The sequence below is a fragment of the Cyanistes caeruleus genome, chromosome Z (genome assembly GCF_971803275.1).
Source record: "Cyanistes caeruleus chromosome Z, bCyaCae1.hap1.1, whole genome shotgun sequence".
Lineage (NCBI taxonomy): Eukaryota > Metazoa > Chordata > Aves > Passeriformes > Paridae > Cyanistes > Cyanistes caeruleus.
In genome coordinates this window covers 14592370-14620034 of record NC_141732.1, presented here as the reverse complement: position 1 = coordinate 14620034, position 27665 = coordinate 14592370, and the positions used below count along the sequence as shown (strand labels likewise).

At 40.8% G+C, this 27665-nt stretch overlaps 1 protein-coding gene across 3 annotated transcripts in view; it reads right to left on the bottom strand.

The window, feature by feature from the left end:
* Positions 1–27665, bottom strand: part of GRIN3A (glutamate ionotropic receptor NMDA type subunit 3A) — a 67480-nt gene that overhangs the window by 34534 nt on the left and 5281 nt on the right. For all 3 annotated transcript variants that reach the window (XM_086868717.1, XM_086868715.1, XM_086868716.1), the window contains 2 exons: positions 7167–7771; positions 403–1450 (listed from right to left, as the gene is read on the bottom strand). In XM_086868717.1, coding sequence (XP_086724843.1) covers positions 403–1450; positions 7167–7771 — 1653 coding nt within the window. The remainder of the gene's footprint in view (positions 1–402; positions 1451–7166; positions 7772–27665) is intronic.

Genomic DNA, 27665 nt, shown 5'->3' with positions numbered 1-27665 from the left:
ATGTTTTTGTCTTATTCTGTGCAGTTGTTTTGTTTGACTAGATGCCAGGATGATCTGAATCATCCAACTGAGTTAAACAACTCCTCTCAAAGGGACCTTGGAACTGAACTCAAACCCTTAATCTGCATGTAGACCTACTATTCTTCTCTGCAGTGGAGAACACCAGAATACTTCACATTTCTCCTCACCTTCAATCTTTTAAATCCTTCCCCCTGCACTCTTAAGGGTGTTTAAAGGTTCTATCTCACTGAACTTTCTTCCTGAAATGCCACCAGGTTGTAAGTAATTGCAACCACTGTTTTCCACAAAGATCACTTTCTGATTTTGTTAGAAACCAAAAATTAAGCAGCAGTGAATTCTGAGTGAAGAAAGGCTGAGTTAATAACAACGGACATACTTTACCTTTGGGTCATGTATTCCAGAAAGTTCCTCATAGATCTTCTCTCCCACCATGACAGCAGCTAGGTTGGCTGTGTACGTTGAGAGACAAAACAAGCAGAAAATAGCCCAGAGATTCATTAAAAATCTTCCAGTCCAGCACTTTGGGGGTTTGATGGCAGCCGTTCTTCCAAACAGGATTGCGTAGCAGACATTGAGGGCAGAGGAGAAGGAAAAGACTTTGTTCCTGTTCCTTCCCTTAGGGGTCATTCCAAAAGGACTTTTCCACTCATACAAAGTGAGGAATACAGCTGTGATGTGAAGAGCAACAAATATCCCCAGCCACATAGTCCAGTGAAGTGGCCACATAAAGGCTCCAATAGGAGCTGCAGTGTCTTTGGTCCTCACAAGGATCCCCAAACTGGTTGAAAAGAAAGGGCTGGTGAAATCAATCACTTGGCTTCGGGCAGTGTTGATGCTGAATGATGTCACTGCCATGTGAGCTGTACCAGCAAGAAGGTCTCCCACCAGCCCAGTCCAATGATCATTCTTCCAGGCACCATATTTTCCATCCCCAACAATGTACAAATCAAAGTCAAAATTCATATCCTCAGCCAGCTTCTCCAGCAGGTCAATACAGTAGCCATAACAGCACTTCTTCAGCTTAATGGGAACGGTGTCATTGCCCCCTTGAAGTGTTTCAAACAGGTTGTCCAGCACACCTGCATCATTGGTCAGTGGGTCCAGGCACAGCTGCCCTGCTGGGCAAAGACCTTCATCATCTACATCCCTTGTGAAGACAAAGGGATGCTCAATCAGAGTCACCACCCTCAGATGTAGCCGGGTGGGGTGCTGCATGTGACTTTTATGTCTCTGTGCCTGTTCTGGCCATATCCCATAGTCCATGACGATCTTCCCTTCTTGCCAGCTCCCCAGGCGTGTCCACATTGGGTTCCCGACAGGGTCATGCTGCAGATTCCAGATGAAGAAATTATTTTCTGAGCTGACAATGGATGAACCCTTCACCTTAATGTGGCCACTGAGACCATCAAAAGTTGTGTTGGCTAAAAACCTGTTGGAGGGAGAAAGCAGGGTAATCAAAAGCAGACAGCTGAACCATGAATTTATGTTGAAGAGAGTAGATGGGATGCTTTTGAGCACCTGGATCATTAATAACACATAGACCCTATACCACAATGAACCAGCCACATAATTTAGATCTAAATTATATGGGGATACTCCCCTACATATCTAATGTAAATGAAAACTCCTCAGGAAAGATGCATTTTTTTACTTACTGGAAAAAATTAGTCCAGGAACAATAATTTTTCAGTTGCCTTTGCCGCACAAACTGATAAAACACAGGTTAGTTCTAAGCTGAACTCACCAGATCTGCTGTCACTTTCCTAGATAAAAATACATATGAAAATGGAAGAGTGGAAATTATGTATTAAATGTCCTTCCAAGAAAAATGCTATAATCTCAGTCAGATCTAGCTTATATAAGAAGGGCTACTGAAGTGCTGTCAACAGCTTTCAAGCTTTCTCAAGTGAACCAATCTGGATTCAAAAATGCAAATTTGGCATTGGTAAGCCACTGTTAGACACTTCAGAAGAAAGTAAGCAAAGAAAGTGAAAGATGGTTGCTCTAGGACAGTCAGTTTCAATTCTTACAAAAATAAATACCCGAAAAAGCCGTTTAAAAAAAAAAAAAGTGCAAAAGTAATGCTCTTAAAAGCGTAATGCTGCCATTGAAGCAGATCTCACGAAGCGTGCCAGTTTTGCACTGCACATTTTGCATTGAGAATTCTGGGCTTTTACTATTACAGATACTGATGGTAAAGTTATGTATTTCCTTTGTACTGGAAGGGAGTGTTTGCTAGTAGCTGTCCTCCCTGCCTGTTGAATTCAGCTTCTGGCAAGACATCATCAAAGAGGCTAAAAACGACACGGATAAAGGAGTTGGGAACTCAGCAGGAATTAAGTGTTTGAAGTAGAAAATCCTTTTAGTGTGAGCACCATGAGCAGCTGAAATGCACACTGCTAACAGCAAAACTGCTATGCATCTGGTAAGGGCTGCACAAGCCTTACAAGAGTGGTTCTATTCAAAACAACTGAGTTAAATTGCTGCTTATATGGTGCAAGGAAAGCCATGTGCATTTTTTTCAGTAAGATGAATTCAGGAGAGTATTCAGCTGTTGTAGGAGAATATAACACTTCACATTAGTCCTGAGAATTGGACGAAAGCAAGTGTTGGAAGAAGTATAAAGGCTGTCATTCCAGCCTCAATAAAGAAGACATAAACTTTTAAGTAGAATTAACTGTTTATCAATAGTTACAGAGGATGAAAGATAACCTTAAATTGATTTGAAAAGAATTAACCAAATGCAAATGTGTGTACATGCATACTTCTGACTGGTCTCTATGCTTTGTTTTGATGGGGTTTCAGCAGTTAAAACTCTGCACTGTTTAAGTTTCAAGCTCATATCAATCTTAGCTCATACCAAATCAAAATTGCAAAGGTAAATTTATGGAAGTAAATGCTTAATTTTGAGTGTGATTGTGTGTGTGATACCGTTCTTTGAGACAGCTTCACAGCTCTTGCTCAGTCCCTTTTGAGTAGGTTGAGTTTGGAGAAAGATGATACAGACAATACTCTCAAAAGCAGATGATCTATACATGTGTTAGCCTGGGTCTGGAAATCATGCCTAAAAAGGCAGACAGGTGTTTATAAATAGAAATGAATATAAACTATAAATGCAGTTTTCATTTTTTAAATCCTTTACCATTTAGTCCAGTGTAAAAGGACACCATGGCTCCACTAATAAGTGGTATCTGCCACTGTTTGTCCACTCTTTCCATCCTAATCCATGCTTCCTATCTGATGGTGTAACTTTCTCTGTGTATGTAAACACTATCAAGACAAAGTTTATGGGAGCAAGCAATCTTTAGCACTAAAGGAAGGTTTATGTGCCCATAAATTTGTTTGGGTTTTATCTCCCTCTTACTTTTATCTCCCTCAGTCTCTGTGAAAAATTGTGCAACTTCTTTATGAGCCTTGCTGGGTGTACAGGCCGAAGCCATCACTGTGACAGTAACAGGAAAATAATTTTGTGTGTGTAGTTGGGCCTGCATGAAAATTTTTTTAGGAGTTGTGCAGAAAAGACTATTAGCAGTTCACAAAAATACCAAAAACTGAGCGAGACAAGTCCTCAGGTGGATTAAGCTTGCAAAGTTCTCATGAATTTGGCCCCATGTTGCTAATACAGCATGACCTGGGCATGAGAAAGCTGCAAAGCGGGTGCTTTGGGAGTAACTGAAGCTATGGAATAATGTATTACATTCATTTTCTGAAGGTGGAATGAGACTTGTGGAATTAAGGCACAGTGTTCCCTGACTGGCAGAGTAGAAGTAAGCACACCCAGGAGGACAGAATGAGCCCTCTGTTCCAGTCCTGTGGTTGTGTTAGGACCTGAGAGAGATTCAGTAGCATTTAAATGTAGAACTTCACCACATCATTGCGTTAGTGGTTTACCTTTGCAGTTGATTTGCATATTCTGTATTTTTTGTAATGGCAGAACATGAATCAAAATAAATGATGGGAACCATGCTAAAGAAGCATTTTAATAACACTTCTTTTTATATGCAGGCAGCTGTGGCTGCTGAGCGTTTGCATGCATTGTGAGCAGCACCAGTGAAACTCACGCCAGCAAGTTCAAGTGAAAACTCCTTTATTCGATAACTTTAGGAAACAGATAAGAGGCACTGTCTACACTTCTTAAGCTAGAAATCTCCAGTGTGAATCTTTGGGAATTACAAGTGCTGGGTATGGCACAGACACACTGGTAATATCTGAGCAGCGCTGTTTCAGAAGGGCTACTGACAGATCTGTATGGAAAGACAGCCTGCACAAATTTCAGAAGGTGAAGCGCCAGATCCTCAAGTTTGACAGCTGAATGAATTTTCTTGATGCTGTGTCAATATATGGGAGCTGATGTTCACACTGACAGTTTCTGATAACTGTATCAAAGCTTTATCAGAGTCACTTCAGTTTGAACGAGTCCAAAGTGTGTCACTTGCTCATTTCAGCTTTGTTTCTCATGTGCTGCATTACAAGAACTGCTCCTTACATCTTCAGCAGTACTATCACTCTCCAGCACCAGTATCTCTGTAGTATATTTAAGAATGACTCCATGAAATTACTTTCTCTCAAGCTTGATGGCTGGGTCATTCCACCTCTCTTTTTGGGAAGCTTACTGGAGGCAAGAACTAGAATTGGCAGTGAAAAGAGAAGGTTCTGGGGAGAACTTTTAGTGGCCTCACAGTACCTAAAGGGACTCTAGCAGAGCTGGAGAGACTTCTTACTGATAGGACAAGATGGAATGGCTTCAAACTGCCAGAGAGCAGTGTTAGATGGGATACTGGGAATAAATTCTTTCCTGTAGGGAGGCCCTGGCACAGGTTGCCCAGAGAAGCTGTGGCTGGCCCATCCCTGGAAGTGTTCAAGACCAGGTTGGGCAGCACTGGTAGCAACTTGGGATAGTGTAAGGTGTCCCTACCCATAGGAGGGGGTGGAATGAGGTGATGCTTAGGGTCCCTTCCAACACAAACCATTCTGTGATTTTACGGATCTATGAAATAGCAGGCCGATGAAATTACCCAAGAAGGTGAGTTAAAGCTGTTAGACTAATTAAAGTGATAAGACAAGATGAGGCTTTGAAATTTTAATGCCTTTTTCCATCAACAAGGATGCTTCTGTGAACAGGCAAGAATAGATAAGGGAGTCTCATTTTAACAGGAATGATGGACAGTGACTTACAACACTAAAATCTTCAGGGGTTTGTACATCTATAACCATAACCACACAGATACAAGCATGCTTTGCCATGCACTAGCTCATTATTCTTCTCCTGGGTGCACTTAAATGTCTGCACAGCCAAAGTATGAGATCAGTGCTGGCAGGAGAATCTCTGTCTGTGCCAGAGAATGGGGCTGCTGTTCATCCACCCTTTGCAGAGAGGGGAGGTGGAAGTCTGCGCACTGCCTCTGCTCCATCCCCTTCTCCAGCTCCACCCACGGCAGCTCCAAGGCTTCACACCACGACAGATGAGTTCACTCAGACAGGAAAATGCACTCATTAGTAAACAAGCATTTTAGCACCAGCACAAAAGTTTCATCTTTAGAGGCTGAAAAAGCCTAAAAGTTCTGGTGAGATGGGCCAGGTTGGTCACAGTGAAGCCACTTATCAGTGTGTCACACCTGAGAAATTAATGGCACCACTCAGAGTTAATAGCGATGCTGCTGACGCAAATACATCAATTCTGGCCATCAGGTACCTGTCTCACTCATACACTGCAAAAACAGCTGCACTGATTTAGGACAAGGGTTTCTCTAACCAGTTATTTTCTCTTTAATAGGGTTCGCAAGCAAACATATAGGGAAAAAAACAAGGCAAAACACACCATCCTTTCTTTCACTTCCACAATACCTCCACCAATATGAAAAGAAATTTTGCAGATGTGAAATTGCATATTGTCTCCTAAAATACAACAAAATCTAGTAGCTCTCTATAGAGAGCAGTGATGATGAATTATTTTTAATGAATATATTTAAGTGTTTTGCTTTTGTTTTCCTTTTTCTTTATCCTTCCTCAAACCTCAAAAGCCTATTCCTAAAACTGCTGTCCTTTTGTTACTCTAAAAAGCCTCCTGCTGATTTTTACTTTTCAGTTATGATCTAGTTAAAATATCCAGAATAATGAGGCAAAATAAACATCACAAGTCAATGGGGTACTGCAAGTTGGTCCAGTGTTTATTTCCCAAGCCCTGTTTCACTCTTTGGAAACAGAGTTTTTGATTCCGAACGGACAAATGAACTAAGGAAATGTTGGGGTCTCAAATGGTTGTGTTTTGAGCAGTGCTGTTAATACATTATTGTGCAGACATATCCAAGAAAAAGTTTTGTTTTTCAAAAAAAGTGAAACACAAAAAGCCTCAAGAACTTTTATGCTAACTCCATCCAACAAAATCTTTAAGTTGAAAACCAGATGTAATGGGGGAAAAACATGCAACAGTTGCTGGATATAGATTAAATGATGAATTCATGTATTTAGTCAAGACATATTTGCTTGTTTTTAAAAAGAACCATGCAAGTTTTCCACTCATATGTTAAAAATGATAATATTTCTTGACAGGAACACCCAAGTAGTTTTGGGAATAACTTCCATATAGTAATATGCAGCAGAGACAGCACTTTGTACTTTAGAGTGCTCTCACCAGAAGAAACTGTCTGAGGAGATGAAGGTGCATCTTTTTTCTCTTTTTTCCATGGCAGCATACCATCAAGGGCTACTACACTGTCCGAGGGCTTAGACAGTACAAATACTCTCTGTTGAATATTGAGTGTTTTGTACACTCAAAATCTCAGAGAATTTGACAGTAGCCCACCTTACATGAATAGATATAAATGCAAATTTCAGAGCACTATCTGTAACCTAGCCTATGTTTACTATGTGATCTCTATATCTGTGGAACAGTGTCTTCTTCTACCAGAATCTCTGAGCTCTGGCTTCTCTCCCACTGTGGCAAAGCTAAAATGTCTTTCTCTGCCCAGAAGGAAAGAAGCAGGAGGAAATACTGAAACATGCTTGTGGCGGGGGTGGGGTTAGCAGCATGATAGCTAACCCACAGAGAATGGTGGGGGTAGGGGGGAAGAAAATTATTTTTCTTGCAATACAGCAAATATTACCTAAGGCAGGGGGGGAGGGGGCCAGAAAAAGGTAAAACTTACTTTGACAAATACTGGCCTGAAGTAATATTCCTTTCATCTGTGTCCATGCAGTTCATTGTACTAGGAATGAGAGCCAGTTCAGGCTGGATCATGGTGGCTGCTGCCACAGCCCTGGCTACCAGCTCCATGGCATCCTGCACATAATGCTCGAAGACTGACTGAGTTGTCTTGCCGTGAGCGATGAGACCGAGGGGCAAACCTTCTGTCCGCAGCTCTTCCACGTTCTGTGAATCCCCAATAATCCAGTGCAGCTCTGGAGGCATCACACCAAACTGTGTGGTTATCTCGAAAATCCTCCGTGTTTTCTCCATGTCACACCCAAACATCACCATGGTCGACGTTGTGTCTTTGATGCTCTCCAAGTAAAACTGCAAGTAGTTCAGAAGGTCACTGGCTGAAGTGAGGTTTGCTGTTATGTTTATAATGGACCCCAGGTGGAATTTGGAGCTTTGTTGCGTGAGGAAGAGGAAATCTGTGATGTTCCATTCCTCCTGGCATAGCATCAAGCTGAAATTATACCAGTTGTTCATTGCAAGGATAGAGAAAGTGACGTCAGCATCAGAACTCATTGAGTTTTCCAAACTCATCTGCAGGTGAAGGGGGTTCTGTGGTTAAAAAAAGTGAAAGGCAATGATCAGAAATATATTGGACACAAGCTAATGAGTCTCATTAATTTTTATACACTCCTTTAGTTCAAAGTAACCACCAGCCAATCAGTAGAACTGTGTGTGCAATAGGAAAATTTATACCCACCTAGTTTAAATGGACTGTGATTCATAGGCTTCCTCTGCTAGCTTGACTCAACTGCAGCAGTCATTAATGAGTCTGTTTCTGAGAATATGTTTTTCTTTCTACCATTTGTCCTTCTGAAGCATTCTAAAACAAAGATTAACCTGCACCCCTAACAGGGATATGAGAAGGCATTTCCTTACTGCTCTAGATCAGCCAGACCTATTTACAAACTGATGCTGAAAAGTTCTTTAGTAAACGATAAGAAAAAATAAAAAACCCCCCTCAGTTCCTTTTATTATAGCTGGTTTTTTGTGTGTGTGTAGTTGGGGGGATTTTTTACAGACATATGAGTAACCTAATAAAATGGATCTACCATCAAAGCACATTGTGTACTGCCAATAAAACAGGACAAGTTACTGAATGCACAAGAGGCTAAGATATACAGACTGTGATTTCTGAGGTAGAAAATATTTGATAAATAAGCATTCCTTACTCATTTTTTCCATGTCTTTTTTCATTTTGTCATTTTCCATGAAATTTTTCCATTGATACTATTATAGAACTTAACCCCTTATCTTTCCCAACACCATTGGCCTTGGTTTTATCTTTTTCAGAAAAGGAGGGAGGATTTGAGGCTAACTCCTCTGTTCTCTTAAGGTGAGTAGATCTCATTATTTGATCATTCTTTACCATTACTCTCATTCCTCTCCTTTCCCTGGTCTTAAAAATAAATTTTTATTTACAGTTTTAATGAGAAAGGAAAGAAGTTAAAGAATCCAAGAAATTTCTCACATTTGCTATGAAATAATTCTCTGCACTAAAAATGTTTCTACCAGGCTTTCAGCTATCATATTATATATTACTCCAACTTTTGCTTTTAGTTGAGAACTTTGCAGTCTTCCCTGCAGCTTTCCTAAAGAAGTTGTATCACTTTACACTGGCATTTGATTCCAGCCATTAGACTGCCCAAAAATGTCATGCCTGTTCCAGTGCATTTTTTGGTCTGTGAGATCTTCCTTGTGACTTTATGTCAGCATTTGTCTGAATTCATGTCCACTCAAATTGTATTACCCTAAACAGGCATCTAGACTTTATCTTTTTATCCAATACTTTACTAAACTATACTAGTAAAACCTACTATTTAGGTCTGTACATCCTTCTCATCCATCCTCAGTAGTTAATGTGTACTACATGACGGACCAAACCTTTTCAAAGTCAATAAAAAACGACATTTTGCTTTTAAAATATTTTACTGATAATAACAGGCTCCAGTTTGTATGGATCTTAGAAATGCATTCTGAATTCATAATAATACAATAATGAGTCAATTTACAGTAGTTTTACCAAATTAAACCCCAAGCTCTCCAACACAGATGTAAGGGGTGAAATGGCAAAAAAAAACCCCAAACCCCAAAGAGCTATGTACTGGTTATGAGCAGCAAGCCCTCATTGTGTTAATTTGCAGTTACATTAACTCATTGTCTGTTTTCCAGATAGTTTAAATTCAGAGCTTGATTTTAAAAAAATGCTGTAATTGAAGATATTCTCAGTTTTTTTTGTTTTCTCTTGGGTTTGGTACCTGTGGCCCTTTTTTTTTTTTTTTGATTTTACAAAGACACAAGAACAAGCTAATTAAACGCATCACTGTCCACAATCGATGCACATCATGTACTGCCAGCAAGACACAAGAGGGATGACTCTTTGATAAAGGACTCAGTGCACAAGGAGATAACCTGTGCAGAACTTCTGAGTTCTGAGTGGGAAAACATTGCCTACTAATTAAAACACATGATTAGTTCAGGAGGGAAATAAAGCACTGTGCATAGTGGGTTTGGGAAGCTGGTTTGAATGAACTAGTCCCTGCAAACTAAATTACAACAAACTTTTTTTCGGAGGTTTTGAGATAATCAGGTAAATTAACTCCAGTTTGTCTCTTACTGCAAATAGATGGGAGTAGAAATTACTAGCCTTGCCCTCTTTGTCCAAGAGTAAGAAGTACAAATATTTTTTACACAATGATCCACCACCCATCAGGAAAACTCTACAAGCTTTAGTTAATTCGAGTGTTAATATGAGTGATGAAGAAATGAGTTTTTCAGTATACACAGAACATACAAAGAACAGCACATGACCTGACCATATCTATGCAAGGAGGAGCAAACAACTTCAGCATTTCAGAAGGGTAACATCCCAAGCACAGTACTATGGCTATTATGGGACAGGCTCAGGGATCAACTAAAGAAATCTACCAGATGCAGAAAAACAATCTAAGAGTGACAGACGTTTGCAGTAACAGCTGTGTCCATACTGCTGCATCAAATCGCCCGGGAAACAAAAAGCAAACTGGAGCTTTTGTACGGCTTACCTTGTCCTGGGTCTGGTTTTGGTAGCTGACAATAAGCTCTCTCATACCCTGCACTGGATGTTAGGATCCCAGCACATTTGGGGAGAAGGAGTATCCAGGAATATCCAGGAATATTGCAATAGGCAGAAAATTGTGTGAGCACTGGCTCTCCACCTCACCCTCAGGTTTAGCTCTTTGAAGACCTCTATGTCCTCATGCCAAAGCCAGTGCACATGCAGTTTCACAAATGCAAGACTGCTTCTGTTCTTCTACAAAACCATTCTTCCTGTATTAGAACACTTTGAACTGATGAATGTCCACACCCGAGGATCAATGGGCATTATCCTGGGCTCCCCAGGCTCACATGGTCCAGCGAACCTGAAACTGCCTCAGGGCCAGAGAAATGGATGTAATCTTAGCCAGCAATGCAGGTGAAGGCAGTTTCCACCTGGCTGGGAGTTCTCAGGTGCAGGGCTGGACTCTCCTACAGAACCACACTCACAGGATTATGGGTGAGACACTTCTCCTCCCTCAACAGAGGTGTTATTTGGGATAACCTGTCTTGGACTGAGCCTGCATGTGGAAGTAGTCCTCGGACTGAGACTATCTGTGCTTCAGACGTCACCTTCAGGAGCCCACAGATGCACTGACACAAGCACTTATCATCACTGTGATTTATTAACTTCTAAATTCCCTCCTAAGGTGCTTGAAGGATAAACATTCAGCCCTGAAAAAACAGCAGAGTCTCTTTTCTCTTTTAAGGAGTACTGGACTACACACCTGTCTTCAGAATCTTTCTGGTACAATGGCATACATAAAATTTAGTCACCAGGCATTACTTCTGTTTAAGTTTCAGCTAATTGTCTCCGCACAGCATGAGAACACCGCTGTAGGTGTTGGGAAGGAAATGTAATCAATGTTTCCTTGGTACTGGGACTCAGGGAAGGGAATGCTTCCAAACAAGGAAATGTTTGGATTTAATGCCTTCCTAATTATATTTTGAAAAGTTTATTTGCCATTTGTATGTAGGTTGCAGTTGAAGAAAAACACACAGAAGCCATATTTCAGTAGGGAGCCTTTGATATTACAGTGTTCTTAATGCTTTTACAGATTTTTTGTTGATTTGTCTCTCTTTAAAGTCAACACTTACTGCTTTTTAATGAACAACTTATACAAATTATTTATTAAATCACTCAGTAGTAATTGCTGAGAAAGTGTAATTTCATAGTGAAGGCTTCTGACAACTGAAATTATAATTTTGATGTGTACAACATTTTAGTAATCATGGAACAGAGATTTATGATATTTCATCTGTGTATTTCATCACCCTTATTAAAGTTCTAGGGCAAACTCCTTCTTTACCTGCCTTTGAAATTAGTAGAGTTTGACTATTTCAGTTTAAATGACAAAGCTCACATGGAAATTCAGTTCAAATGTCTTTAAATTTGACTTTAGGCTGCCATTGAAGACTGGTGATCTGCATTGGTTTTTCTCCAAACTACACAAACAGACAATTAAGCCTTATTTGAATAGTGCTAATTGTTATCTATTTTTACTCTCTATGTGTTTACATAGTGCCATTAGCAGAAAGATCTATGTCTACTAGTGTTTTATTTTTTATTGAACATCACCAGCTCTTTTATAAACCAGCCATGAGCACCTGAATTCACTGTTTACTCGGTAAAGAACAGGCATCGAATCTTTAATTTCTGACTAATTGCCTTTGGATCAGATGCTGACAGTCTTTCCACTAACTTTCAGTGGGCTCTGGACCAAGCCATTCATGTTATATTAAGCTTTACACGGTCTGATGTGTCTCTTCTCCTGCCCATCAGCAGACACTGTAACTACTGATTTGCTTTTTGTATCCCAACCAGAGTGGCTTTTACAGGTTTTTCCCATTGCCTGTGACACCTGAGAGAGCAGGTTCATTTAGCAGCTGAAAGATGGTTTGCATTTCATTAATGCAGTATTTTCCAGGTCTCCATTTTATCAGTTTGCAGACCCATCCTTGTAAATCTTGCAAGCACAAGTGCCTGGAGCTGGGCTGACTTGCACCCTGAAGGATCTGGTCATTTATCCATTCATCCAAAATTGTAATGCTAATTAGGCATAGTCATGGTGACATTTTATTTGACATTACAATAGCTTCATTAGCAGAGTTAAAAGCATAGACGTGAACATTGTTTTGCTAACTGTGAAAAAATAAACAACACACAGAAAGTATTATTCCCCTCTGACTCTTGAGAGCAAAGGCAGTGCTTACATCTATCATCTATCTATCTATCTATCTATCTATCTATCTATCTATCTATCTATCTATCTATCTATCATCTATCTATCTATCTATCTATCTATCTATCTATCTATCTATCTCTCTATCTCTCTATCTCTCTATGTGTGTGTGTACAAGTATATACATTTTTTATAAGAAACACAGAAGAGAAAACAGACCATGTAATTACATCAGAGAAAGTTCCACTGAAGGAAAAAAGCCCTCCTGGCTTGCAGTGCCACTGTGGGGACGCACAGCTCAACAACAGCTCTGAGCAAGCTGATGCCACAGATTCAAAAACAGGGAAGACTGTTTTTTCCATGGTTGAAATCAGAAAATTTGGGCTAAAAGTCCAGTTCCTTAAAGTCTATGGCACTTCCTCACTTCATGCGACAAGAAAAGGTGCTACGAAATGCTATTTTATCTTTCCAATGTCTGGTGCCTCTGCTGAAATGGCACTCCTTCAAGGGGTTTGTGCTGGCAGCTGACCTACTGTGGGAAGTCCGGCCCCCCTCTCCTGATCAGCTGTCAACGTGTCCCCACTGCGCCACATCCCAGTCCCTGCCCAGCCCAGAGGGGAACTGTGCTCCAGCTGCAGCAAAAAACCTGCTTTGCCCGCACCACTTTGCTGCTTCTGCTATGCAGACTTCTGGTTCTCTGGGGAAGAAAATCCCAGACCTGCTTTGGACCAAAAACCAGTAAGATGATGCCAAAAATTCCTTTTTTCCTTGTCTTGTCCGCCTGTCTCCTTATACACCCTTGTTTGACCAAGACCATAATTTCAAATTGGTTTGGTCCCCACACTAAAGACTATTCTTTTGGGTTTAAAAGCTTGGAAATAAAAGCTTTCTTAGACTAGCCAGAGCAATCCTGATTCTGGCAGCAAAGAAGCCTGGCATCCATCCAGGCAATGCTTACATGCAAATCCTAAAAATGCACTGACTGCTGATTTTAAAAATCACCATACAGGAGTTAGCTTAATTTAAATCTTGACTTAGTTTGAAAATTACTTATTTTGTTAGACTAGACAGACATTACTTGAGGTCACTTTCTCTAATGCTACACAAAAATACTACAAACTAATCTGAATATGTACAGCTCTCTACAAGGTCAAAGAGACAATGTAAAATATGAACTTTCAGCTGCTCTTGGAAAGTAGGGTCCACTGTTTATCTGAATAGCCACTTAAGAATTATCCTAAGTAATATGACTTCAAAAACTTCAAGGTGTTCTTTGCTCCAGCAAGAAAATAAAAACCCAACATTCAAAATTCAATAAAGAACATTTCATACCAAACCAAGAAAATGAATAGTTATCCCTTCCCTAAAATTTGCCTTTATAGTTTAAAAAAGGGCCCATGGCCACTTGTGCAAATAGACCAGGAGAGCTGTGCTAATTCTCCATGATATTTCTGTAAAATTTGGATGGGAGGGAGTGGTGGCTTGGTCTGTGTCTGTGGTGCTCACACCCAGGTGCCACAGGATTGTCATCAGTGTCCAAAATGTCCTTACAAACATTTGAGCAAAAGCTGCCAGGAGCTGCTGTGTGTGGAGGTCAGAATGGACAACTGAAGTGGGTGGGGACTTGCCAGAAGGAGCTGCCCCAGAACAAGTCTTCCCATACCTGTAAAGAACACAAAACACAGTGGCTGTTCCACTAAGAGCATCTTTGGGATTTCTTCTGATTGTCACTACGGGCCTGGATAATTTTGTTTAGCAGAATTTAATCCTCCCTTTAAGAAGAAAGAGCATTCTACTAAAGCAAAGGCCTTCAGCAGACTGTCTAGGGATGTCTGAGTGCTTTTCTGTAGAGAAGCACCTCACAAGCACTGGTGCATTGCACATCCTGACTATCAGTCCAAAGGGATCCATTTCAGAAGAGTTCTGAAGCAGGCAGTCTTTAGTTTTCCCACGTGTTATTCAGGCAATGCACAGGGGTGGGGCTTTTTTCCCCCCAGTTTTTGGTTCAAGAAATCTAACTTCTCATAGCAGCAGAGCTGAAACAGCAGCAGGACGTTGAAACAGATACTACAAGTACTTTGGGCTCTCTGAAATTTGTCTCCTTGCTCCTCACATCTGAGGTGTGATAGAGGAAGACTCTATTGTTGTAAAGAAATTTGGTAAGACACCAGTGCTGCTGGTTAAATTTGAAGAGAACTATTAAAGCAGATACAGGGACACTCTGTGTGTGCATCAGCTAACGGAAGAACTCTCATTAGCCTTTTAGAGTGATTACCAACAACCCCAGATCAAAGATATAGGTGTGATCAGGCTGCAGGAATAAAATGTGAGTTGGACTATTGAGAAATAAGAGTTTGAAGGCTGATGAAAAAAACCAACCAAACAGGGTTATATTGAAGATCCTCAGAAGTGAAATCACAAGGTTTACTGCAAAAAACAACACTGCCAGGACAGAATGGCACCAAGAGGTGCCAGGGCAAAAAATCACCACTCACCAGCGGTCAGATACTGGCCACTAGGAGATTACAGCCTCATGAGCTGAGTAAAACAGGATTTACAAAGAACAAAGGACAGCTACCCCGAGTGTAATAAATGTACCACATACCACGGATGTGGTCACAAGGTGCGACTGCAAACAAATGGGGAATGGGCAAATAAATATACTAGGCATGCAGGCAGCATTAATGAATACATAGAAGAGACCAAACTTGGGAGAAACTCCCAAAATCAATATAATGCTCCTGCCTTGAGAAATCCTGGAACACAGATTACTTGCCAGTCACAACCCCAGCCCTGCGAAACAGGCACATATGCTCTGTCTCTAAAGATCTGGGAAGCCAGAGGATGATTACAGAGATATATGACTACAACATTTTGAACTGCATTGTTACTGATTATGAGCTGTGGCACTTCCATAATTCCCCTGCATCACTGGGACCAACAGTATCACTTTGCTAACAGTGCTAAGACCTCAATTAGGCTAACAATGAATTCCTGGCTTTGCACATAGAAAGGGTTTCTAAAGCTCACATTAATTGAGTGCAATATTTGCTCCAATGCCTTGCTCTTGAGGACCGCTGCTAACACAGCACAAGAGCTGATAGGGAACTTGGCAGCCAGGGCTGTAATTATGATGCACATTGCCAAGCACTGCTCCACACTGGGCTCCTTGGCACACCATCCCTGCCAGGCTCCTCAGCATAAAGGGCTCTTGAATCAACACTCCCATCTTTGCCTTATTTCAGCAGCTTCCACCTTCCCATCAGTAAGATGGACATGCTGCAGCATATTGCTGGAAAATGCTGCTTTTACAGAGGCACAACAGGCTGTGAGTATTCCTTCTGTATGACTTTTTTGGCACAAGCGAAACAGTGACTGAACAAGAAGAAATTAATTCTGGAAGGAAATGTAGAATAAGAGAGAGGGTGGGGAGAAGGCTGATTCATGCTGTGTTGGTAAAAGGAGTCTGATCCCATTTTACAAAAGCAGCTATTGCCCTCTCTGAGATGTATGCACACAGCATTTAATCCAATTAGATTATATTCACCATTAATACCTGCAGCAAGGAATAAAATCTGATGGAGCACCGTCTTCACTTACCAGTGCAATTACAGCATGGCTTGAAAGTATTTTCAACCCTTCCTGAACATTTGCATTCCCCATTCCCTCAGCAGCTCTGTCCCCAAAAAGAAGTCTACTTCTTCTTCTGCCTGTTGAAGAAATACTCATGCAGTGATCCACAGGGCAGCCCTGAAATGATAGCTGTATATGGCAATATACAGCAGGGGAAATTAATGCTGACCCATCTCCCATTCGTCAGAAAGCCAGCACCAGCTCATCATCGCATCCTCTTCTGCTGGGCCTTGCTCCAGGCATATTTCACAGGATTAATTTTAGCTACAAGGGCATTTTGTTCTATATTGATTTTTTTGTATGAAAGAAAGCTGAGAATTAAGCTTGCAAAGCCTGATCTCTTAACTCCATTAAATGAGGCCAGGGTAGATTAAGTTAGTAGTTCATCTTTCTGAGGCTAGGCATTAAAAACATGACTCTAAGGTGAATTCTTGGGTGTACGTGGCTTGGCTTAAAACCAGGATTAGAATTTAAACAGCTTCACTTGAGGTTCCTTATTTAATACACCAAGGATTTAATTAGAAAGATGGGAAATTAGAAAAAAAGAGTTAAAATTTGCTCTCAGGGCAGGGGACAAGCAGGGAAAAAAAAAAAAAATCAAACATCTCTTTTAAAAACAAATACAGTCTGCAAGTGATGGGATGCAGGCAGCTGACAAAGAGGATGGGCCACTGGAATGTGCTGTCCTGAGTGGACTTGAAATGTCTCTTGCTGCTCAGCTGAAACCCAAAATACTGGGCAGGGTCAGAGGGTCTCATCCTGCACGAGCATCCTCAGCTCGCTGGGTACCTTTCACTAATCAGGCAGTGATGCTCCCTTCCTCAGCAGGGGCAAACCCAAATAAACTGGGAGCTATGATGTTTGTAAGGTTCTCAGCTGCAGGCTTACTACCTCCCAAGACAAGACAGGAATCTGAACTTTTGAAAATGCACCAAAGCCTTGTACCTACTGCAAATGCCTTTACCACTGCTCCCTACTTTTAATTCCCAATACTGAGTTAAAATATTGTCATTAACAAACAAACAAACAAAAACGTGAAAGATGAGCTACTGCGTAGAAGTTCCATGGCCATGTTTTGAAATTGCTTTTTCTGAGTGCGCCAACCACAAAATCAGGCAAGATCCTGTGAAGAGGAAGCACCCACCCCCCGCCCCCAAAGGCAGAAGCGTTCAAGTTTCCAATGAAGCATTACAGCAGCAACCCACAAAAGTGTATGAGTGCACAGAGCCCATTACCAGGCACACAGAGGAGGAGGAGGAAGAGGAGGAGGAGGGGAACTGGCTGGCTGTTGAAAATAGAAGCTGAGCAAGTTTGAGATTCCTGCCTCATCTCAGTGATGGCAACTCCTGCTGTGAAATGGGGATAGCCCCCTCCACAGTGCGCCAGGAGGACACATCACCACCAGGCTTCTCACCCATCCTAAGGCTTACAGCAAGATAAATACTTCATAGCCTTTTGCACAGGCATGGATCAGAGGGAAAAAGGGGGGGGAAAAAAAGGGATTAAGTAATATATCAAGCCTTTCTCAGATGCAGAACCTAAGGCCCAAATCTCCACTTCTTTGTTGTGCTAGACACAACTGCCCCAATATATAAAAATTATGGGAAGTGACAGCCATTTATTTCAAGCATTGTTAAATGATTTGGGTATTTGCACCATTACACTGCTCTGGTGCACTGGTATATCCTTCTAATATCCCACTGAAAATCCCCTCATCAGGACCCCATGTCTATAGACATTTTGGTAAAGTGGTTTCCTCATTAGTTTTAAGGGATAAGCAAGTTACTAATTGTCCACTGTATTCCAAAAGAGTCCTGGATACAGCCATGAAACAAGTCCTTGCTATAGTGGGTACCTCAGTGCTCTACTACCAGTATTATGGGGAGGTTTGGGAGAATGTGTCAAAAATCGTCACCCGTCTCTGTCTCACTGTTGGATTCATAATATGCAAGATCATCAAGTGAACATTTACAGCTCCTATTTGTGACTCAATCTTCTGGGCTCATCTAAATGCCTGAAAATACAAAACACCTTGACCTTCCCACTACACACAAACACTTGCACAACTACTGCTACAAGTATGGTTTAATTCTGCACCTGTCATAGTCTTTTGGACCAAGAATGAAGTGACTGCACAAAATTTTAAGTCACAATGAAATATGAATCATACATATTAATCCCTCCTTTAAATCATGTTTAGATTCAGTGGAGCAGTGGTGACTGAGGCTTTAAGCAATGTGTCCATCCATAAACAAGTCAGCATACTGCTCTTACCAGGCAAGATCTTTCATAGTAGGGAAGATCAATACACTCGTAGGAAAAAGATAGTCAGGAGGTGAACAAAATGTTGAGACATAATTAAATACCAATTGGACTTCTTTGTAAACAAAGTTCTTGATGCTACCTATTTATGTAAAAACTTACTAGTGCTGATTACATTGCTTGAGGGGAAAGGAAAAAATACTGTTGTGGAAGGTTGAAAGGGGTAGGCCTTGTTTATGAGAAAATAATGAAAGTAACAACAACAATTTAATAGCCTGGATGTTAGTGATGGGAAGAATGCCTTGCAGCATGGAAATTATGAAAAAGGCCCACAAAATCTAGTTTTGATACTGGTTATTTCTTCTCTGATGCAATTCCATTAAATTTCCACTACCTCCATATCCTTGTATCATAAAATAATATCTTATAATCTCCCTTAAAAATTAGTGTACCTCCTCCTTAGAATTATGTAGTGTTTGAAAAACTCTGTGACAACTGAAAAGCCACTACACTCATTGCACAGCACCAATTACCCAAGCACACTGGGCATCCAGTTAATCTATTAAGAGCTTTAGCATCTGCTTGGGCTGCACATTTCTATGAGTCAAAAGGCTCCCAAACATTATGAACCAAATGAATCAATAAACTCTAGCCTGTGCTTGAGCTTCCTACAGATGTATAAGGTCTTTCTTCCTCATGGCTCAGCTCTCCCCCACCCTGATCCATGGGATGATGCCTACAGATGCTGCACTCTCTACAGGTCAGCTTTTTGACCCTGAAGTCAGCTAAGGAGCTTTTCCAGCTGACAAAAAGGCTCTCAGCTCTCAGAAGTGAACTCTTAACAGTGTTTTGATGCACTGGGGCAGCCAGTGGTTGGATTTGTGGGTCTTCTGGGTGCGGCTGGGGCAAACAGCATCTTTTATTTGCATCACTCAGAATCTGAGAGCATCAGATGTATTAATGGACCCGCCTGTGTAACCTGCCCTACTCAGCACTTTAAAACTTTTAAGTTAACTTGCAAGCGACTTAGAAACTCTAAAAACACAGCAGCTGTGACTCCTCTTAAACAGCTCCTCAGTCATCAGAGCCACCATCCTTCCGACAGGTTTGCCATTCCGGTGTTACCAAGACTAATTAACACCGTCAAATCTTAACACTATTAGTTCTACAGACTAGAAGACATAATGACATTCATGAATTTAGCAAACGAGACAAAAGTTATGAATTTAATGATCTGGGAGCCAGTCTTGAGTTATGCAAAACACACTGAGTTAGGTATTCACAGAATTGCTCCAGCGTAATTGTCGGCACGTGGATTGTTTGCAAACAGCTTGCACAAACTATTTAGTATTAATCATTTGTTCCCTGACATAGTTAGTCATGCACTATTTCTGCTCCTTGAGTGGGTGATTGTATCCTCCTGAAGGAGAGGGTAAGAACCAGCAAAAATGAGGCTCACCCTGAGAGTTTAACATGGATAAGTGCCTTTGACAAAATACGGGAGCATCATGTCTCACTAATCTCTGCAAGATGTTTGCGTCTCTCCATCCTCATGCAAATAATCCACGATGACTCTGCAGAGTCTGGTGAACCAAAGCATGGGGACAAGGAATACGCTTTTATTTCTGGCACTGCAATTCTTTTTAACGCTCCGAACAAGGGGGAGTGTTGCAGAGGAGTATGTAATTCCCCCAGACAACCTGAGAGGAAGGGATGACAGATCACTGCTCCCAAGAGTTTGGCAAGAGCATGCAAACTGCTATACTTCTCTCTGAAGGAAATGGTACTGCTTCAGTGAGAGAGAACCTCCAGCAAAAACAGCCACAAAAAGAAAGTGTATTCCCTGAAGACCCACAGAGGGGTATCAGGATTTTATTTCCTTCCATATTTCAGTTTTCATGCGCAAGTCTTGGTCAGTCTAAGATACAGAATACTAGAATGGTTTGGGTTGGAAAACCCCAACTTACCCTGCTGCCAAGGGCAGGGGCACCATCAAGTAGATCAGTTTGCTATGAGCTCCATCCAGCCTGCCCTTGAACACTTCCAGGGATGGGGAATGTATTGCAGTTATTACAGCAATGTACAGAATTGTAGTTCCACAGACTTCAGTGACCTGGGATAGAACTAAAGAAGGTGAAAAACTATAAGCTGAATTGAATTTTGTTGCAATAAAGCTTTGATGCCCCAGAACTGCTCCTCGAGGTACCTGGCAAACTGGAGTGAAATGGTCAGCAGCAGTGAGAATAAAAGCAACAAAGGGAGACTCACAGAAATCAGGATCTTCTGTTAAAGAATGACACAGCACCACATGTTTTCAGTGGCAGGCACGTCATTGTCACACTGGGCAGTCACTGTTTAGAGACAGGCAATATGTCATGGGTAAGTCTGACATCCCCTGGCAACTTAAATCTTCCAGAGGAGACTTCTGACAAAGAACAGAAATACATCTGGACTTCTTCATGCCTGGACTGGTAGACCAACAGCTATTCTAGTACTAAGCCCAGTGTATTTTCCTTGGTTTTAACTGTATTGAAGAGGACTGACTTTCCCATTTGAGTCCCCTGTTCAAGGGTCAGACTTCAGACTCATTTCTCCTGCTCTTACTGACAATAATATGCCATTTTTCTGCTTATTATTCTCCAGTAAAATTGTAATAATTTGTATGACTCTTGGATGACATGCATTTGCTCTCATAGTACTGGCATAATATGGATTCACAAAAAGATTAATTGTCTGAATTATTCTTGATCGTAGTAAGTGAATAGCTTTCTATGGGTTTTTAGGCAAAGTGGAAACTCCCTGGTGAAAATACGCTAAATTCAGGTAAAATTAAAGGTTAGAGCTGACAGAAGTCTGAGGTTTGCAATGAATATATTTTTAGTATCACAGCAACAAACCACAGATCCTGTTGGACTAGTTCCTCATTCAAAACAAAACAATACCACACTTAAATGAAGTCTGAATACTTTTGTTTTGGTGTTTTGTTTTTTTTTTCTATTTAATGATGTCAATTGCATCAGAAACAGCATGCAGGCACTCATACAACTGAAAAGATTTGCCTCAGCTGTTCTTGCTCTCCTCAACATGAACATTCTCCTCTTTTCATGAACGCTTCAGTAATCAAATTACACTAGGACAAATGCTCATAGAAAATGCATACCAAAACCAAACACTTAGAATATTTGCAAGTTCCAGACTCCATGTATATCTCCAATTCCTATGTTTATTGGACTGGGGGGGAAAGAAAAAAATATCATGGGCTTAGTTAAACAACCAAAACCATATCTCAAACTGGTCTTTCCTCAAAGCCAGTGAAATAAAAGCAAGTACTCCCATAGATATTTTGGAAGGCTCTGGGATGCTACCATTCCTTTGTTTTGGCTTGTTCCAGAAATTAAAGGTGGTTTTGAGGCAGAGAAAAGAAATGTCTGTGATTATCAGATGTATTATTCACTGTGAGTTCTCACTTCATTTTCCTCTTAAAGTACAGTTCTGGGGAGAAATACAGGGGCAGTATGAGCTGGTCAACAAGCTCCCATTCCCTGTCAAACAGAGCTTCTTTCTTCTGCTAATCATGTGGCACTGCTGCATCCCACCATGGGTCTAAATTTGCCACTTAAAATCCTGTAAGGGTTGTGAACACCCCAGGAGGACATCGTGGCACAGCTCACTTCCACATAACTGCATGTTACATATTTATATGCACTGTCAAAATGGTGGGAAGATACAAAACTGTGTTTCACTGGAATCCAGCAGGCTGAGCTATTTATAAATAAGTGCCTTATTTTTGGTGCTCTTCAGTGCAGATGAACAGTGAGTGATGAGCAATTTATGTTGCTGATCATTTGTATCACAATAGAACCTTGAAGTCTTTTTCTGCAGTTTATAGACTCTGTAAGCTCAGGATCTGTATTATCCTACAGTGGAAGACAGGACCTCAGAACAAAGACAGTGGGCAGGATAAAAAAAGGATGAAATGAGCATGCCACACTGAAAATGGAAGAGTAGATAGAGCATCTGAAAAAATAATCCTGGGGATTCTGGGCATCAATATCCAAAACAGACCCACCACTCATCCCTCTCTCTTAAAACAAACTCTCAGTGTGAAGAAATTCTTTCCCAAGAGTATTCCACACACTAAGGGATTTTCAATTTAGACAACGGAAGGAAACATTAAAAAAAATACAGCTTTAATGAACATGAAATAAAAGACATTAGAAGGATGACATGCTCTGAAGAAATCTTAGGGGTATAACTGAAGTGAAAAAGGAGGTTTTAATTAACAAGCTTGTAAGCACCCTGTATTATGTAAATAATTCATGTGTATAAAAAGATGATCATAAGGATGACTGAATAATCATAATTTTGGCTTCCCTGTGTTGACTGCTGATGCAAGATTCCTAATAAGACTCCACAGGAATATTGTCAACCATACCAGCCTATACAGGATATTTCTATACTGAAACATTGTGATAGGAACTTTTACAGAGGTGATTAATAGGTGTTTTTTTTCTCCCCATTATCTCTGAGGAAGAAACACTTGTGCCATGTTTTACCATTTCCCTGGTTATGAGCTCTGCAGCAGACACTTTCAAAGATCATGGAATCACAGAATGATCTGGGTGGGGAGTGACCTTGAAGACCATTCCATTTCAACACTCCGCCATGGGCAGGGACACCTTCCACCAGACAAAGCTGCTCAGAGCTCCATCTGACCTGGCTTTCAACACTTCCAGGGACAGAAGATGAGACATCTGAAATTTTCAGGCCTTGATGCTTAAACAAAAAATACCAATGCTTTCTGCTGCAACTATTTACCTTGTGTTTGCCTCAATGCTGTCAGTGGGTATCTTTTTTTTGCCTTGGAACTCTGTAGTTTACCACCTAACACACAAAAATTTAAGCAGAAGAAACCCGGGCACATTAGCCCTTCATCTTGTTGCCCTTTCAAGGTAGGGGTAAAATTAGCTCTATGGTATAAGCACAATAAAACAATGTAAATCACAGCTAAAATGCTTTCAGTACACTCTCAAAGGAGGGCAGCTCCAGGTAAACGTCAGATCTGTTTTTCCCATTTTTGATACTTAATATTGAGTACATAAAAGTCTTAAAAACAACTGCTGTCTTACAGAAAGCAGTTACATATGATTGAGCCTAACACACTCAGAAAGTGATAAATAATTATGCTTTCACCTAAAATAGCACCAGAAAATTATCGAACTGTGAACTCAATGATACTGACTTTTCATCTGATTTGCAAAATAAAAAGATCTTTTCAAGCCAGTTTGAGTGAGTACGCTATTAAATTGAGTGTAATGCAACTGCTTTATCAGTAGCATCATTGAGAGAAGCTGGTGCGTAATTCAGCTGCTCTTTCCGGTTATTATTTGCTATCTCTAATAGCTCTTTCTTTGCAACAAATGCAAAACTTCATTTTTAAAATCTCAGTTGATGCTTGAGGACCTGTCTTGTCTTTTAACTCTGTCTCAAGTTAGAAAGTCTTGTAAAATGTCATATGAATGGCATGGGCAATCATTTCCTTCACAGTCTTAAAGAAGCTGGAAGTGGGATAGCATGCCTTCAGGGAAATACTAAGAGTTTAAAATATGCCTATGCAGCACATTCATAGATTTTTATAATCCACTTCAAATACTTTCCACGTTGTAAAACAGGCTTTGGAAACTATCATCACAGATGAAAGCAGGTGAAGAAAGAGTAATAAAAATACCATAGAAAGAAGAGGAAAAAATTGTGGTTGCTTCTTCTGAGCTCCCCAACATTTGATTTTTCCTGTATAATAATAAGAATTAAATGATCACAGTAATTTCCCCATTTGCTGTGGCTCAGTGTCAGCTGAGGATGCACCTGTGCCCACCTTCACCCCCCATCTGCAGCCTGCAGCCACCCAGGCCAAAACATTTCAGATACAAGTTAATTATCCAGCACTAACACCGCACACCAGAACTTTCCGAAGTGCTGCGAACTGGAAACCTTCCCATCAGCTTCTGAGGGCTCTCCCTGCTCACCATTCCTGCAGCAGGGAGCATCCCAGAGGCTCAACATCATCTCCCCACTCACTGACAAGGCACTCAGAGCTCACAGAGGCACAGGGGTGACTGCCTGGCATGGGGGTGGCACCTGCTTTCTGCCTGTACCAGCAGGATATTCCTGTGCTCCAGGGATGCAAGATGCTCACCAGTGGCTGCATGGACCTGCACTGCAGAGAAATGACACACAGAGCTCAGGTTTGAGGGCTGAACAACAGGCCTGAATGGAGAGATGCTCTTGAACTCTGCAGCCAAACCCAAGTCTCAACACCAGCTGCACACAAAAATTTCATTGCAATGCCCCACAAGGGCAGCATGTAATGTTACAATAGGTGTGATATGCTTGTCTCAGTTGTTCATGGAGTTGTCCATAATTCCCAAGAGCAATGTTATCAGCTTGCTGTGACAGCTGCAAAGCACTTGGGCCAGTCTGTGAACTTCTGAGTCACACTGATGAGGAGCCCCTTCAACAAGCAGCTTTGCTTGAATGTGACTCCCTTAATAAATGAATCATCTATCAGTGCTGCCTACTCAAGCTTAAATCCTTCTCCCAGTTCTCCTGCTACTTCCACCATCTGCACATCCTTTCCTTGTGGTGGTGAGAACCAATTTGGCTGACTGACAGGGTTTTGGGGAAAATGAGGAGTCTTTCAGGGCTAGACAAGAAGTAAAGAACACTCACCACTGTCCAAAGTTTCAATCCTAATGTTCCTGTGCCTGAACCTGCTCCCATTTATTAGGAAATCCCTTCTGGGTACCTACTGGTATGATGCTGCATGCATCCCAGTAACCTGGTGCTCTGAAATCCTAACCAGAAAATGTCTGACCCTGGGTCCCACAGCATCACAAAGGACTCTGACCCTAATTCTCAGCATGAAGTTTGAAAAAATGCTTCCATTAATCACACCCAACTACACCAAGACCTCACACCCTTTACAAGACCCTCTGGCAACAGCAATAAACCATTATCTACCTTTGACATAATCCCTGCTCATATCACTGCTTCCTAGATGGTCTAATCAGTTTCCTGAGAACTCTACAGGGAAGACAATGCATATTGGGGGTGGCAAAATGCTTTTTTGGGTAAGCATTACTCAATGGAAGTAACTATTCTTAGCCAGTGATCAAGACAGCTCTGTGGATTCAACCCTGATTTGGGCAAGCCATTCTTCTCTGTGCTTGGTGATCCCAGCTCTTTGTCCAGTGCTTTACTACAAAATTCAGTTCCCTTGTTTTATGCTGCTAGTACCACTAAAAGCAAAGGTAGGGAAGGGCACCTCTTATTTCTCTTCTCAGTTCAGCTTATTTTCTCCTTCTCTCCCCCTGTGTCACTGACATGTGATGCTTCCAGTTTTCTTGCTTCCTTTTCTTGTTTTCTTCCTCCTTTTTTCTCTGGATGCTTTCAGCTCTTCAAAACAAACTCTGCAATGCACAGCTATTTGTATTGCAGTGAGATCTGATGCATTCTCTCATTCCATCAAACTGAGAAGACAACTTTTCCACTCCTTAGAAGTCCTTCAGTAAGACGTACAGAAACATGGATTTATAGTCTGAGACTTTGTTGGAAAGCAAATTTAGGTTTTTAAAAGAAACTGCTTTTTCCAGTTTTCTGCTGATTACAATAAATACATAAATTCTAGCCATGTTATTCTGGTTGTCTTTCACATTTAAAAATTAATTGGAAATCAGAGAAGGAAATAATAGAACACAATATAAACACTTTATTTGAGGGCTTAAAACTGTAACTGGATGCAGCACAGCCTAAAGTCCTAACATTACACCCATTCAGTGTTTTCAATATTTCATGGATTTAAATAGCAAATCATTTATTAAATATATGCTAAATGAGAACTTTTGTAAGTAGTCTTTGAATTTAATCACAAGAAATCAATAGAATAATACATCACAAGATCCTTTGCTGATTTCTAGCTTCTATATGTCTATTTCAACTTGCTTTCATGGACAAATTCTTGGGGGAATTTATATTGAATACTCCAACTTACTTTTCTTTGTTAACAATCTGTTCAGTACAGTAACTTATGTACTCATATGGAATCTGACAGCAGGTTGTCTTTAAATTTGTCTGTTCTAGGCAAAATTATAATTTTTACTTAGTGGATTAAGCCAAGTATTCTTTGATGTTTCTTCTGATAATGCCTGTTCTTCAGCAAAGTAATAATCAATGATTTAACACTGTCATATTTTAATCAGTCATCACTGACAAGAGTTTGTGCAATACATTATAAAAGACCTAGCAGCGAGGAAGACATTGTAGTGTGAGCACCCAGAATAGAAAAAAAGAGCCAAACCCAAAATAAACATCATGTATGATACTGAATTTGATGTTAACTCAGCTTTTCTGCATCAAAGGATCAGCATTACACGAGGAATGAGAATATCTTGCTACTGGCCATCTCTGAATGAGTGCTATCCCAACAGACTTCTGGCTCTTTCCATCTCCAAGCGACTTCAAAATTAAGGAACCAGAAGAGAGAACTGAAGTGAAAACATTCTCACCACTTTTCTGCATTCTGAAAAAGGATTTTCTGCAGCTGTGATTAACTGGATCCTCTTAAAACTTTCTAACTCAAATAAAGAGACTACTTTGGGCTTTTTTTCCACTTTCTTTGTTCCATGCAAAGATTTTTGACAGAGGAAATATCACTGAGGTCTCTGGCTGAAAGAGAAGCAACTGGGCATTTGTTTGCACATCGTCTCAATTTCTGTCCTTGATTCCTCTCAAGGCCCCTCTCATAAACCCTCCTGAAATACACAAAAGGCAACTGCCATCACATTATTTACTCAGTGTGAGGTGAGGAGGCTTGCTGGCCACAGAGAAAGACTGAACACATATTCCTCATCTACACAGAATTTAGTACAAGCTTCCAATATCTGGACTAAGACAGATTAGCAGTGACAATTTGAATGACCCAACCCTGCAGCCATACGTGTGTGCTGCACTCTCTCCCTGGAAAATGAAGTTACTGAAACTTTTTTCCCCAGCCAATCAAAACCATTTTTCTGCAAAAATGAAATTCTGGCTCCAAGGAGGAAAGAACAAAGTGTCTCTGGGCATTTAGCTGGACAGAAGCTGGTCTGTGTCTTGCAGCTCAGTATGACTTCTGAGGACACTGTATTCACAGTGGTATTCCTTTCTGTTTCCAAAAAGACCTGTAATTCCTCACCCAGGGTGGTCTGATATATACAGCTATAAATCAGGAAGCTGTTAAAGAATAATAAAAAAAA